General features: G+C 40.3%; 1 protein-coding gene across 1 annotated transcript; it reads left to right on the top strand.

Moving 5' to 3' along the window:
* The first annotated feature begins 451 nt into the window (after positions 1 to 451).
* LOC144054331 (ras association domain-containing protein 10-like) lies at positions 452 to 2,260 on the top strand. The gene has a single exon (XM_077569658.1). It carries the CDS (start codon positions 715 to 717, stop codon positions 2,089 to 2,091), a length of 1,377 nt encoding a protein of 458 aa, XP_077425784.1. The 5' UTR covers positions 452 to 714; the 3' UTR covers positions 2,092 to 2,260.
* Positions 2,261 to 15,670: the final 13,410 nt, after the last annotated feature.

The following is a 15,670-nucleotide window of genomic DNA, read 5'->3' as shown; positions in this document are numbered from 1 at the left end:
TACTCAATTTAGATGAACAGATTTAATGATAAAAACTTCCGTTGCATATTAATGTATAAAATGTTGTGGTGTTTATTAATCGATTTAATAAGTTTACTTTATGAAACTAGTGCTCTTGCGTTCATCTGTAAGTTGTCGCCTGAAATAAATGAAAATGAAATGAAAATGAAATAAAATTTATTTAAGAAGAAGAAGAGCCAAGATTCAAACCCTAAGCTTACTAATGTGAGGCAGAAATGTTAACAATATGTATGTTAGGAAGCAAATATCAACACAACAACAAAGTTTACGTCTGAATTCAGTTACAGCCTAAATAAAACCTGATTAGTTGGGTTTGTGTTTTGTATTTGTGCACGTGAGCGAGGAGGAGGAGGAGAGGACGAGAGTGGGCGTGTCCCAAAGCTTCCAGTAGCCTCCTCTTCTCTCCCACGCACACGCAGCCTGTCCCAACACAGGCAGGCACGCTCGTCTGCTCCTCTCCGGGTTGAGCTTTTTCTGCTGGGGACCGAGTGACACGATGCCCACGCAGCGGGGGAAAACCGCGCGAAGTCGACGGCGGACAAGCAATGGATGGAATTACTTTCGAGATGAGCTCCTTTCAGTGTTTACTTTTGAACTTTTGCATTTTACTTTTCTGAAATTGACTGAAGTTTGAAATCCAAAGATTACTTTAAAAAGTGAACAGGCTATCTGGAATCACTTAAAGTGAGTGAGATGGATCCAGAAGAAGGGAAAGTCTCTGTTTGGGTCTGCCGAGAAGAGAAGCTGGTCTCCGGGCTGACTAAGAGGACCACATGCACTGATGTGGTCCAAGTCCTGCTGGAGGACCAGAACCTGAAGCAAGGCGCCTCAGCTGGGATGCTGTCCGGACCCCCGCAGTCCTATTGCGTGGTGGAGAAATGGAGGGGCTTTGAGAGGATTTTACCCAACAAGACCAAAATCCTCCGACTCTGGAGCGCCTGGGGGGACGAGCAGGAGAACGTCCGCTTTGTCCTGGTCAAAAATGACGCATCACTTCCCAACAACGGACCCCGGAGTGCTGAGGCTCGTGTGGTCCAGCGCCGGGAGAATTGGGGTCCCGGCGGGGTCATCAGGGCCCCCGCTAGGACCTGCTGGCCTGCCGCGGCCACAAACTTGTCCCAGGAGAGGCAGAGGCGCATTGTGAGAAAGGCCTTCAGAAAGTTGGATAAGATGAACAAAAAGAAAGAGCAAACACTTGGTAAAGATAAGAGCTCTGTGGAGAAGATGGAAACTTTGGTCCATTTGGTGCTTTCACAGGATCACACCATCCGCCAGCAGGTCCAGAGACTCAAGGAGCTGGATAAGGAGATTGAGAGCTACGAGTCCAAGGTGCACTTTGAGCGCATGAAGAGACACGGGGTCAACTATGTGCAGGACACATACTTGGAGGACTCCTCCGCATTGCCGGAGGACTGCACGCGCAAAATCTCTCCGGAAGCGCTGGCCCAGTTCGAGGAGTACGCGCGGCGGTGCGAGGAGGTCGTGAGGCTGCAGGAGGAGCTGACGGAGCGAGAGGCGCTCATGGAGAGCATCACCGCGGAGATCCAGGAGGAGCTCAACCGCAGGTGGATGAAGCGCCGGCGAGAGGATAGAGGAGAAGATGACAAAACGTCGGAAATGTGCCTGTCTGCTCCTCCCGTGTTGGAGTCTGGAGATGAGGTGGCGTTGGAGGAGGAGAGGATCAAAACTCAGCTGAACACCAGCCTCTACATAGGCCTGAGACTCAAGACTGACCTGGACGGCATGAGGGGCGACTTGGACCTGAGTCTTGCGCTCTGGGAGAGCAAGGAGACTGAACTGCTGGACCTACTGGCCAAAGTGGAGACTATGGAAATCGATCAGGTGAACACCAACCTGGATGATGAGGATGATGATGATGATGATGATGATGATGATGCAAAGGCAGATGAGGGTGCAGTGGTGCCAGTGGAGAAGAGCGGCATTTGGGTGGAGCAGGCCCGAGGTCTGTCAAAGACCTGCAACGTCAACGACGAGGATTCGGACACGGGTCTGAGCTCCATGCACAGTCAGGACTCGGACAACCCTCCTGTGTGTGAGTCTCTGGTCTAAACCAGAGAACGTGGACTGCCATACATTTAGGGCCGAATCCACTCTGGGGTTGCGTGGGCTTTTGCGTGGCGCTAACCAGTAATAGTGCAATTGGCGCATATTTAAATGAGGTACAGATGTGGCAAATCCAGGTCCAGAAAGTAAAATCCCTGCCACAGTTTGGTTTTAGCCCCAGGTGCTAGCTAGCTAGCTAGCTCCCATGGTGCTCATTTACCTGCTTGGGAGATAGCTAGCTAGCTAGCATCAGAGGCTAAAGCCAAACTGTGGCAGTGTTTTTTTTGCTTTCTGGACCTGAATTTGCTACCTCTGAGGTAATATGCATATATTTGCGGCGAAATGGCCAACCTCTATGCAAATGAGCCTCATTGATAAACAGCGTCCAATTCGCTAACACAAGCGCTTATTTCCACACGCAGTTTGAGAACGTTTATAGAAAGCTGGTGTAAACTTGGTGCTATCTGTGGAAACCTGTTAATAGCAGCAGTAGCGCACTGGAGGCATCTTGAATCATGAATGAATGATGTCGTCTTCCTTTCCGTAGGCGCTCACCGAGGGAAACCGGGTTCAAATTGCGCTCAGTCGTCAAACTTTCTGCAATGTCATTAGAGCAATATCCTTTGTGAATAGGGCGTTAAGATGGAGAAAACGGCGCGCAATGAAAGGCGTTATTAGTGGACGCAGTTCATTCTTTGTGGATTCGGCCCTTAGTGTTATTTAGCAAAGTAAGCTAAAGTTTGGTTTGATAAGCCATGCCTAATTTGTGACTTCCATGCGGTGTGTAAAAAAAAAAAAGTGGTGCCACTTTTTAGTGGCGCTATATTATTAACTCTGTGAAAGTAAACCACGTAGATATGTAAATATAATATATAATCACAGGTGTCAAACTCAAGGCCTACCAAAGCATTTAAGGAACAACTAAAGCAGATCATGTGTCCACTTAATGTTTCGTGCTAAAATCGTTCAAATTGTCTTCACTTCAACATTGAAATATTGCAAACACCAGGCTGCCTGTTAAAGTTCCAACCATCATATTCATGTATTTTCCTATTGATAGTCACATTAAGCACAGCATAGTCTGCAATTCATCTTTCTATATCTGTAGACAGGTTAGCCACAAGGTCACACAAATGCATTATAGATATTGTACCATCTGCAATAAAAGGCTATCCTAACAAAACAGGGTGGGGGCCCTTAGACTAAAGCATTATTACAAAAAAAAAAAAAAAAAAAGAACAACACAATTGCTGATAATATGTAACAATAAACATTTGTTCAATAATTGTATTCTGTTTTCATACATTTTTTTCTGGCACTTGGATGATTGTGTTGTCAACAAACAATAAGGGCTCAGTATTTGGCAAGTTCCAGCTAATTTGATTAAATATGTGATCACATGGTCATCAGTAATAAGTGGCCCAAATTTTTTTTCGTCATTTGCAAAGCATGTCATTATTTATTAATGATCAACTACCATTAAGGAGGAGTTGTAAAGAAAATGTTGAGGGGTGGGGGTCCCAACTTGGCAAGCACTAAGTCTTTGTTGTTATCTGATGACTTATGACTGACATATTGTAAGATGGTGATTAGTGTGAAATCAGTTCATTTCAGCCTAATTGAAAAGGAAAAAAAGTGCATAATTATTGTCATTAATCATTAAAAACACAACTGGGTGCTTTATAAACTTCCGTCCCTTCTAGTCTGTGTCATTATGTCATTTTGTTCTGGTAAAAGAGTAAGTGCTCTTGAGCACCGACAAAAATTAACTTATCCATTTGTGAAGACCTTACAACACAACTAACAATATTGTGTTAACAATAACGACGAGTTACTGGATAACATTTGAATGAGAAAAAGTAATAATATGTTTTTTTTGTGGCATTAGCTGGCTTGTGTGGCGCTGACTTGAGTGCCACTTTGTTTGGCTCTCCCAGGCCACGACATGGCGACATCTCGCTCTTTCGTAATCGCTGGCTCAAGCTCAGCGACGGAGCGGCTCCATATACGCTCAGATATGCAATCAGCGCCACTGTGGCTGCATTATAGCACATAATTACACATGACTGTATGTGTTGAAATAAACAGCAAAACCTCTGGCTTGTACTGTGGCTTTTTTTTTTTCAGCACCAGTGACATGTTTAAGAGCATTTTGAGCATTCATTTCATTCAACACTCTATACGTACCTCTTCAGTGCAAATACCTAAATAAATACATATATAAATAATTAACAGAATGTCGATGTTTATTTTATTTCTCTGATTTTTCCTATATTTTTAAAATATTTAATTTTCTAAAATAGACTGTGATCTTATACACTGAATGTAAAATAACATGATGTCACTATAACTGTAAAAACACACAATATTTCTTTTTTCTTCTTTTTTTTTGTGTGGAGAAAAACACACAATATTTCTATTATTTTATCCCCCCAAACACATTAAAAATACATATATTAATTTTTAAAATCTGTTCACAAATTAATCTTAATTACACAAATACAGTATGTGTCTGTTATTTAAGTGAATAAACTGTAAAATGCAACTTTAAAACTGTGGGGAGGGGGGGAGAAACATTTAAAATTATTGAGAAATTCAATAGCCAAAATTTGTAATTTTACGATACATTCTTTGTTAAATTGACTAGTGTTTTTATTGAAAATAACTACAATTACTTCAATGTCCTAGTCATTAGAAGGTGAATGAGTAGTCAAAATGTAAAGCGGTTTGAAAAAGGCTATATAAATAAATTACTATAATAGTAAATTGTTGCGATTTTAAACCCAATATCTAGATTTCCAACAGTTTTTTGACATGTTTTGAAAGATGAATCACATTATTTTTTGTTCATATATTGTTATATTAGATCAAACACAAATTATTATAAAACCTCTTTCCATCAAATCTTGTCATTAAAAAATTAATTAATAACCAGTCGGCGAGCTGGCAAACTCAGTAACAGGGTTAGTTTTTATTAGGCGCGCCGGCGTCACGACCGGGACCTTTCCCCACCGGGCCTGGGGTTCGGGTACGGGTGGCTAGGTGGGGTGTGCTGGGGGTGGACGGGTGTCTGGGGGTTTGGGGGCCGGGGGGCGGCTGGGGCTGGCCTGTGGTGGGTGGCGGGTGTGGGTGAGGTGCAGGGGGCGGAGGGGGGGGGGTCGTAACGGGGAGCGGGGGCTGTGGGCCGGTGGGGGTGCCAGGTGGGCCTGCCGTGCCCGGTTCTGCTGCGTTGGACTGGTGGCGTGGGCCGTGTTGGTTGCTCCGGGCTCCTGGGTTTGCTCTCCGGTCGGTGGCCTCCGTGGGGCCCGGGGGGTTGTGCCCTGGCGCTGCCGGGGCCTGGGGGGCCCTGGGGAATTGTGCTTGCCCTGTCCTGGCCGGGGTCAACAACTCCTCTCTTTGGAGGAGGTTTTTCATGCATGCCAGATCCACCACACCAGCATCTACCGAAATTCAAACATAATCAGCTTCTTCCTTTGGTCGCTGAATCGGTGGAGGCTGATGTCGGTGGATCTCACTCTGCTTCATCTATCCTTCTTTCCTTTCTTTAGTCTTTCCTTTGGTCTCTTGAGGTCTCTCTAATTTGTTGGAATTTAGATGCTCCCGGGGTTGGTGAAAGATTCTGGTGATGTCCGGTCGGTGCTGGATTTCACTTTCCTTTCTTTGATCACTCCTCGGGTCTCCTGACAACTTCACGACTCGGGATTCTGAAGTATTCGGTTTAGGTGACGGGTATGGGATTTTTAATAGGTTTCAGGTGAATTAATGAGCACAAACTCACACGCACGCACATATGCACACACACACACGCACATACTCACGCATACACACAAAAAAAGAGAAAGCAATGATGATGACATGTTGGATCGGTAAGATTACCGAATGAACAATACTGTGCTCTCTCTACAAAAAAAAACAGATTTCTTTACTTTTAAGCAGTAGAAATTTATTCTTACTATATTTCTGTTTCAACTTTTTGGAGCTTTTAGCCATGTTAAAATGCCAAGTCTTCACCAAAAACATCACAAAGTGGTGTTTTCCTCCATTCGCCCCTTTATGAGAAATTCTAGGTCATTCTGCTCTCCAAGCACCAGCCCCTCCCAACCCGAAAAAACGAGCTGTTGTCACTGTTTGATGTCATTTCCTCTCCTTCTTCCCTCTCTCTCCTCCTCTCTTCCTCCGCGATATCTCGCGGCAAGGAGCCGTTTTGTTTCAAATGTTTATTGAAGAATGGGCTCTTTGCACAAATCCACTACTTCCTGAACTCAATACCACACCTTCATTTCCTGTCTTTCATGATTGGACAAACTGATTAAACCAGGTGTGTCTGGCCATTATCGTCGTGGTTACTGAGGTCAGTTAATGGCTTGTGTGGCCAAACACAAGGAGATCCCGCAGCCGGCTCGCCGGGGGCGTGGCAACCACACCGGGAGAGGCGGGGTTTGACTGAACTGGGCGTTTTACTTCCGCGTTAGAAAAAGAAACACCTATAATTTAATTAAAAATTACATCGCCATAGTGTCAAAGGTAAGATTTTATCATTATATGCCTGTATTTTACCTGTGGAAGGGCTTGAAATACTGTGATGTAATCCCTTTAAAATGTGAAAAAAAACAACTGAAAAAATCTGCAAACTGTATTTTAATTATGGAGAAAAAAACCCTTCATTTTATTATTATTATTATTTTATATTTTATGAAGTAAGAATACGTTTCTGTCATTTCACTGTATTTTTTTGGTGACCCAGCTGCCGGAAAATTACCGTATTTTTTTTAATATTTTTTAACAGTGTTCTTTGGTTTTAAATGAAAAATAGTGAAAGGTGTGCGAATTCAATCGTGTATGAATGAATATATGTGCACGCTGGTCACACATAGTGGCATGTAATTGTTCCTCCCTGATCACTCTTGCATGAACTTCTGCTCTAATCATGACAGCCCGAAAGAGAGACATGAATACACTTCTGCCAGCTCATGTTACAGTGCAGTAACACACCTGCACACAGCCTACGGGTGATGTCTTCCAGGGTCGGGTCAACTTCTCACTTACCGCCACTGCTGTCTCAACATGCAGACATCTTTGTTCTATTGTACCTACAATTAAAACAAAGGTATTGCATTTTATTTTTGTATTTTTTGCTGTATTTACAATGAAAGGGATAGTGATTCATTGTATATATTTTTGGAGAGTGGGATGAAGCCCGAGTACCTGCGGAAGTCATTGCGAGCTCAAACAACATACAAATTCCACAGAGTAAGGCCAGAAGGGGAATTTTGAGGTAGACCTGCTTACCCCCTTTAACTCATTCACTGCCATTGATGACTATAGATGTCAAAAATGCATTTGAACTATTTCTATTAGTTTCACATTTTTTTCCACTTTTGTTAACAAGAGTACGAAAACCTAGGAAAAAATGTATTGTACATATAGAACAGATATGAAATTTTTAAATAATTAAGTAATCAAACAAAAAATATTATTAAATTAGGGGCGTCAGACGATTACATTTTTTAATTGTAATTAATCGCATGACTTCAGTAGTTAACTTACGATTATTCACAAATTTTATATCTGTTCTAAACGTATAATACATTTTTTTCTAGGTTTTCATACTCTTGTTAACAAAAGTGGGGGAAAAAAAAGCAAAACTAATAGAAATAGTTCAAATGAATTTTTGACGTCTATAGCCGTCAACGGCAGTGAATGAGTTAATAGTGATACCAAATAGTCTGCTTGCGGCCAAATCACTTTCAAACTTTGACACTCCCTTTTGCAGATAACCCGGTTGCCTCGAGGCCGCTTTCTGCCGGCTTTCTCATGTCAAAGTGTCACTCGATACAAGCTGCTGCCATCCAACACCATCCGTCTCATTCCAACACGCTGCTTGTCAACGGGGAACATGTTTTCAGTACGCGGTTGTATTAATGATGGTGTGTGGTTGCTAATTCTTGACTTTCTTCTTGACTTCTTTGAGTTTGGATTGACACTAATGACTCTTCATTCCTCAATGTCAGTCAAACAGGCTCAGTTGATATCAACAAGCCGCCTCCGTTTCCCTTTCCTTGTAACCGTGGTTGACTTTGACCACTGTCAAGCCTCTTAGTATCCTGATATGTTTTTTTTTGTTGTTAAAAAGTTGCTACTGGCACTAATGTTAATATTAGCAAAATCACTGCGTAATTCTCCCTTGATACCATTAGCAAGAAGGTATTTCAAGTTGTATATGCAGTATTATGTACAAACTACAAAGTCTTTGTATGATAACGAGTATAAAACAAAGGCTGCTTGCGAACATCACATGACCAAAATAGGTGAGCTGTGATTGAGCCCTTAGATGCTGTGATGTCGTTTTCAGTCGACAGGAATTGGCAAAAATGGCCGCCCCGCTGAGATGAATAAAAACAGGTGGATTTTGCATCTTAATTCAAATTCCACAAACACAATATTAATCAGAATGCCGTGTTTATACTCGTGTGATCACATATAACATATCGCTGGGTTGAAACCACACAAGTCACAACTTGGTGAATTTTATATTGTTTTCAATGTACAGACGCTCCCCACCTTACGAACGAGTTACGTTCCGAGCGATCGTTCGTAAGGTGAATTTGTTCGTAAGTTGCTTCAGTGCTATATTTTGTATTATAATTTATGTTTAAAGCCTATATAAGTATATTGAAGGTTTATATAAGTATGTTTAAGGCTTGTACAAGTAACCTGCGTTGGTTTGTACTGAAAAAAACTTTTAATAAAATGGAGAGAATACGTACAGTACTGTACTGTACTACGTATGTTAGAGAGAGAGAGCGAGAGACACACACAGTATGTACATGTACGTAATAAGATAAATAAAATGAAGTTTAACTTACTTTTGGAAGATGTACTCGATGCTTGAGGAGATGATGGAGGAGGAGGAGGAGGAAGAGGAGGATTTTATATCATGAGAGATTCTTCGTCGTCGCTGGAATCGGCTTCAAAAGTTATTTCCTGCTTCATGGGGACCGGCGTTTCTTCCTCCTCCTCCTCGACACGTTGCTGAGCCTCCAATGAGCTCTCACAGCGCCAAGCGTCGGTATTAGCGGCGGAAAGAAGCACTACTCGGAAAAAGGCGCGCATACAAAATCTAACTTAAAGCATCTCTTTCCGAACATTTTTCGACATACTGTACGCGCAGACATGTTCGTATGTACCGTTGTTCGTAACTCGAATGTTCGTAAGTAGGGGAGCGTCTGTATATATATTGATGCTGTTTACGGGGTCTCCTGAAAAGTGACGATTATAGAGGTACAAAAATTCAAATTTATTATTGTGAACTTTTGACTTCCCCTTTAATAAATAGAACTAACAACTGCCCAATTTTCCTAACACACAGCCTTCATCCAATAGTGTGTTCCTCGTGAGAGTTTGTGGAAGCATGATTACACTCGAGCACAAGTCACTGAAAAGAAAGTAACATTAGAAGATACTCCGCCCTGAGGACCATTTGTTCAATAGTTTTCCATGTCCAGAGATAAATCAGCGTTTCGTTTAAAGGTTCAGAATGACCCGTTTCTCCTTTGCACAACCAGATCTGTCCTCATGATAAAAAAAAAAAAAGGACGTGATGAAGCTCAATAAACCGGCAGTACGTGCTACTGCAGAAAAAAAGACAAAGGACAAATAACACAATACAATTTGCTAGTTATCTACTGGCACTTTCCATTGTGGTATCGTCTGGTAACTGGTAGGCTTGATTGACAAGAAGAAATAGGGAATATTGTTAGAAAATTGTTGCACGTGTACGTGTGTGTGCGTGTTCTGGTGGTGAGCTAATGATAGGTGTGGGGGGTGCTACAAGGTCAGTGAGCCGTCACAGCTTGCATCGCTTAACCTCAAACACCGCAGTTTATATAATAAAACCTGGAAACACATGTTGTGTGTGTGTGTGTGTGTGTGTGTGTGTTAAGCTGATATGCGAGAGATGCATTACGGTACATTTCATTGTTGTGTGGAATTAATGGCTGAATTTGCCAATATCCTCTCACGATGTATTTTTTATTTCTTTTATTTGATTATTGAAACAAATTATTAGTTAAGACCTAGGAGGTAAACAAAACATTATACAATGATTTTTATTTTATTGAAACAACTTCTGAATGAGTTATTGAATGGATCCCATCTCAGCTGCCTTAAATGGTGTAAAAGACGATTCTACATATGGCACATCTGTTACGGTGTGGTCACGGAGCGGCGTGATGTCTGCCGGCGTGCGGAGTGGAGGACCCAAAATGCAGGGAGGCAGGAGAACCACAGCAGGAGTGCGGGCGAGACTGGCGTGCTTTATTTTACAAAAAACACTAACGGAGGAACTGGTTAGCATAAAATAAACAATCAAAAATCAAAATGACAGACAGAACTCCAGGGGTGACAAGCGGCAATGATCCCACACGGACTGATCACCACCCGGGAACTAAATACACCCACACTAATTGGGTAACGAGCCACACCTGGGGCCAGGCACAAGTGGCTGAGGGCCCGGATTGGTCAACCCGCGGAAGGGCGGGAACCCACTCAGGGCCCTCAACCAAAGCCAGATCTTCCCAGACATGACAACATCGCAAATTGTCAACAATTTTAATAACTATAAAGGAGAGTTCATTTGGACACATATTTCTTCCATCGAGGGTGTTATAAAATTAATATATAAGTTTTTAGGGATTACATAATAAACAATATGTAGTAAAATATGGCCTTGAAATAAAAACAGCACAAAAATATACTAAATTGGTATTGTGACCATTTTTTGTTGTTGCCGAGGTGATGGCCAATGGAGTAAAAACAAATATAATATTGTTAAATATATAATATCATATAATATGTTTTACATGAGGAAAACAAAACAATCTCTTCCAGGTGTTATGGCCATCAATCTCACAAAACTCCAAAACAAAATCAGCAAACCTTGCACTGGACACAAGCTAAAGAGAGCTACAGATAATGAAGAAGAATATATAACTATTAAAGCATTCAGGCAGAACAGACACGATATGATATTTTTGCAGCACAGCCATTGCTCATTAGCAATGCACTCCAACATGAACCTTTTAACAGACTAATGGACCCGTGACCCCTAAATAACATGCTACTCTGCACTTGATTTATACAGCTTGTCAGGGACATTATTTATTTAGACGTGCAGAATGTGCCCAAATCCATCCCTTCTGTAAAATCCACCTATAATAACGACTGCTCAAGACAAACCTTATCATGAATAATGAAGCAGGAACAGCTTGTAGGGCCAGGCTGCTGTTCTGACTTGTCAACCAGGATTAGGACAGGAAATGATGACACCTTTTTACTTTGGGACTCATACTGTGACCTAACCATTTATGCACTCGGTCATATTTGCATGTCCGAGACAAAGAACTTAAAGGAATAGGACACCAGATTTGAAAATGACTTCTTAGGCCTTTCTCATTTTTCATGTGAAATGGTAAACGGGCTTTCACTTGTAGGCCTATAGCACTTTTCAACCACAGGTACTTTCTCATTTTACCCAATGATGACGTAGCATCAGGAGCAAATGGGTGTTAAGTATTTAGCTCAAGGACACTTCAACACGGTCACAATGGCAGGGGATTGAACCCACAACCACTGGGTTGAGAGATGAGCACTCTACCACTGAGTCATGCCGCCCAAAAAGACATTTATTGTACAATTCGACCTGTTATCCTGGGTGGAAAAAAAAAGTGAGTTTCTGGACACTATCTTATACAAGGAAAACGCTTCAGCCTACTTGTTCCTCACTCAAACAATAAGTTGTCTTTGATGTCCAGTAAGTGGAATTTTATATAGGTAAGCCAATGTTGATTTTATGTATAACAGACGGCAAGACATGTTAAATCAGAATGATGTTTTATGTTCCGTAACGACATGCGTTGCTGCGGCTTGATGCCTGTTAAATGAGCCGACATTGCATGAACAAGGCCGCTTTAATACACGAGCCTACAGTCAGAATCAGAATCATAAAAATTAAAAAAAAGAGAAATGATTGATTTTTTGTCAATCATGCATGAGATGACCAACCTGCGGTCACAGACGTTTCTGTGCATCACTGTGGTCGTAATAGGGCGTGTCCCAAGAGAGGGGCTATCAGAGGTCTTAAGAGTTTCATATAGCCTACTATTGTGCCACACCCACTCCGCAATGGCGAGCGAGGACAGACAGCTATGTCACCGAGAAAAAAAAGTTTGACAGCGGAAGGGAAAAAGAGCGCCGTGACAAAGAGCTAATGGGTCAAATTCCCAAGCTCACTGTTTTTTCAGATGCAAAAACACTGGCTTTGGCGAAGAAGGAAGGGAAGAAGTGGGAGGTGGGACGGGTAAGACGACCTGAGGCCGCCGCCGCCGCCAGCAGTAATGAGGAGGTGCGTGCATACTGGGCTAGAATTGGACCGGCATATTGCCAAAATAGGGACGGTAACTTGTCTGCTTCAGAACGACATTTTAAAGCCAGAGATGTTTTTTCTTCTTCTCCAGAACGCACTTTAGACAAACACTTAATAATAATGGTGAGAGTGTGCAAAGAGAGAATGGAGCGTGGCAACATATTATTACAGATGATTGTTTGACATTGACTCACACTGAAATGACGTTTTTCACTGAAATCACTGTACAGACGCTCCCCTACTTACGAACATTCGAGTTACGAACAACGGTACATACGAACATTTCTGCGCGTACAGTATGTCGAAAAATGTTCGGAAAGAAATGCTGTAAGTTAGATTTTGTATTGCGCGTAGTGCTTCTTTCCGCCGCTAATACCGACAATTGGCGCTGTGAGAGCTCATTGGAGGCTGAGCAACGTGGCGAGGAGGAGGAGGAGGAAGAAAACACCGGTCCCCATGAAGCAGGAAATAACTTTTGAAGCCGATTCCAGCGACGACGAAGAATCTCTCATGATATAAAATCCTCTTCTTCCTCCTCCTCCATCATCTCCTTAAGCATCGAGTACATCTTCCAAAAGTAAGTTAAACTTCATTTTATTTATCTTATTACGTACATGTACATACTGTGTGTGTGTGTCTCGCTCTCTCTCTCTAACATACGTAGTACAGTACAGTACTGTACGTATTCTCTCCATTTTATTAAAAGTTTTTTTCAGTACAAACCAATGCAGGTTACTTGTACAAGCCTTAAACATACTTATATAAACCTTCAATATACTTATATAGGCTTTAAACATAAATTATAATACAAAATATAGCACTGAAGCAACTTACGAACAAATTCACCTTACGAACGATCGTCCGGAACGTAACTCGTTCGTAAGGTGGGGAGCGTCTGTATTCATGATAGCTGCCCCATTACTCCAGAACTTAATACAAAATTAATTAATTAATTGTAAATTTTTGATACATATTGTATATGTGGTCCAAGTAATGAAAATACAAGTTCACTTATTTGCTCTTGTACTTACATTGATATAAAAAAAGGTAAAAAAATGCAATTATTCGCCATATGATGATATATATTTTTTCCTCCTGCAGCTTACCCAACATTCTGTGTACACTTTTTTTTTCTCGATTTTGCATCTTTTTCATTTTAACCTCCATATGCTCTGGATTTGCTCAAAGACTGAATAGATGGCATCAGATGAAAACAAGAGCAAGCAGTGTGCGTTCAGACAAAGACGAGAGCAATGACAGTGTGATTTATAGAGGAAGTTGGCCTCGATGTTTCTGAACTTGATGAGCCGGTTCGTTTCTTCTCTGTTTTTATTCACTGACTTGAGTCATACGTCTCCAGCGCCTCATTTGCACTCATCTGCCATTCATTTAAGGCATTTTTTCTATGATCACAGGAATACAGCAACACCGATGACAGCTCTGCAACAAAAAAAGGAATATTCTCCATCAATGTTATATCAACCTGTATGAATCATAGTGCTATTAAGAAAATAAAAACAAAGTGAATTGCACACTTTTTTTAAATTTCTTTTTTTTAAAGAAACTACATTAGTAAAGGAGAGAGCTGGAATCATGAGAAAACAGTTCATCGTGTATTAATGCAATACTTTAAATAAGAGAAATGATTCTGACCTGGAAAAAGCTTCATAATGAGACTGAGGGCATTCGCTGGGCATTTTCAGGAACTCTAAATTAGAAATTAAATGATTAAAAATAGAAATTTGCCACTAATTTCATGCAATTTTAAGGAAAAATGCTATGTTGGGATATACAGGACTTTTTTTTAATTTTTTATTATATTATTAAGAGTTGAGTACTTGTACTAGTATTGGTCTGAAAAAGCAAACAAAATACATTTTAACAATTTCAAAATGGTTGTAATCTCATTCACATAAAGAAGAAAAAGTACTGGCCACAGAACCCCACAATTTACATAACTGTGTTTTGATTAGCTACTATTGAATTCAACATATTGTTTTCTTTTTTTTTTTTTCTTTTTTTTCTTTTCAGGAGAGCTCAGTATTGTTCATTCGATTTGACATCATCATTGCTCTCCTTTTTTTAAAAAAAAAACAAATAAATATATTTTTTTTTAATAAATGTTTTTTTTTTTAATATATATACATATACACACATATATATATATATATATATATATATATATATATATATATATATATATATATATTTTGTATGTGGGTGAGTATGTGTATGTGCGTGTGTGTGTGTGTGCGTGCGTGTGTGTATTCATCAGTTCACCTAAAGCCCATTAAAAAAAATCCCATACTAATAATATAATATAATAATAAATTGCCAAATGCAAAAAAAAAAAACATCAATGTAAGTTATCATATTGTTTTCTATGTTTTAAATAACTGGCAACCCATTGATGTGCGACACCTCATACCATATTTAGACAATTTATGCAATAACAATTCATGATCTAAGATGTCAAATGCTTTTTTTTATAAATCCACAAAAACACTTACTAAAACACGTTAATTTTTTTTAATCCATGACTGTGCAAATTTCTTCAGTTAACTCCAATAATGCCAAGGTAGTTGAGTGATTGGAGCGAAACCCATATTGGCTGTTACTTCAAATTTTATACTTATCTATGAATTTATTTCATCTTGTCGCATACAATTTTTCCAATATTTTAGACAGCTGTGGGAGTAGAGACATAGGTCTGTAATTCAAAAAATCATTCTTATTTCCTTTTTTGAAGAATGGGACTACTTTTGCTATTTTCATTTGTTCTAGGGAAAATTCCTGTTATAAATGATAAATGACAGAAAGGCACATCTATGATTTGTTTAATCAGCGACATATTCATATCTACCGAGTCGTTTGATTTTTTTTACTAGCAGAATTTTGAACTATGTTCAAAAGTTCACTAGCTTGTACGGCCTCAAGAAAAATACTGTGCCTGAAAAATACATTGCCGGGCATGTAACTGTAAGTGCTGTAAAATAAATAAATAAATAAATAACATTGAAACAGAATTACAGCTTTAGATGATATAATGTGTCAAAGGAGGACTCCATTCATTCATGTGTGAAGTGACAGTGGGACTTAATGAGGCAAATAAAAACACTGGTGCATCATCTGTTGGAAAAACAATAGATGAACGACAACAAA

Source organism: Vanacampus margaritifer, chromosome 6, assembly GCF_051991255.1.
Source record: "Vanacampus margaritifer isolate UIUO_Vmar chromosome 6, RoL_Vmar_1.0, whole genome shotgun sequence".
In the NCBI taxonomy this organism is placed as follows: Eukaryota; Metazoa; Chordata; class Actinopteri; order Syngnathiformes; family Syngnathidae; genus Vanacampus; species Vanacampus margaritifer.
Note: the sequence above shows the minus strand (reverse complement) of the source record. Positions and strands in the feature narration are given on the sequence as shown.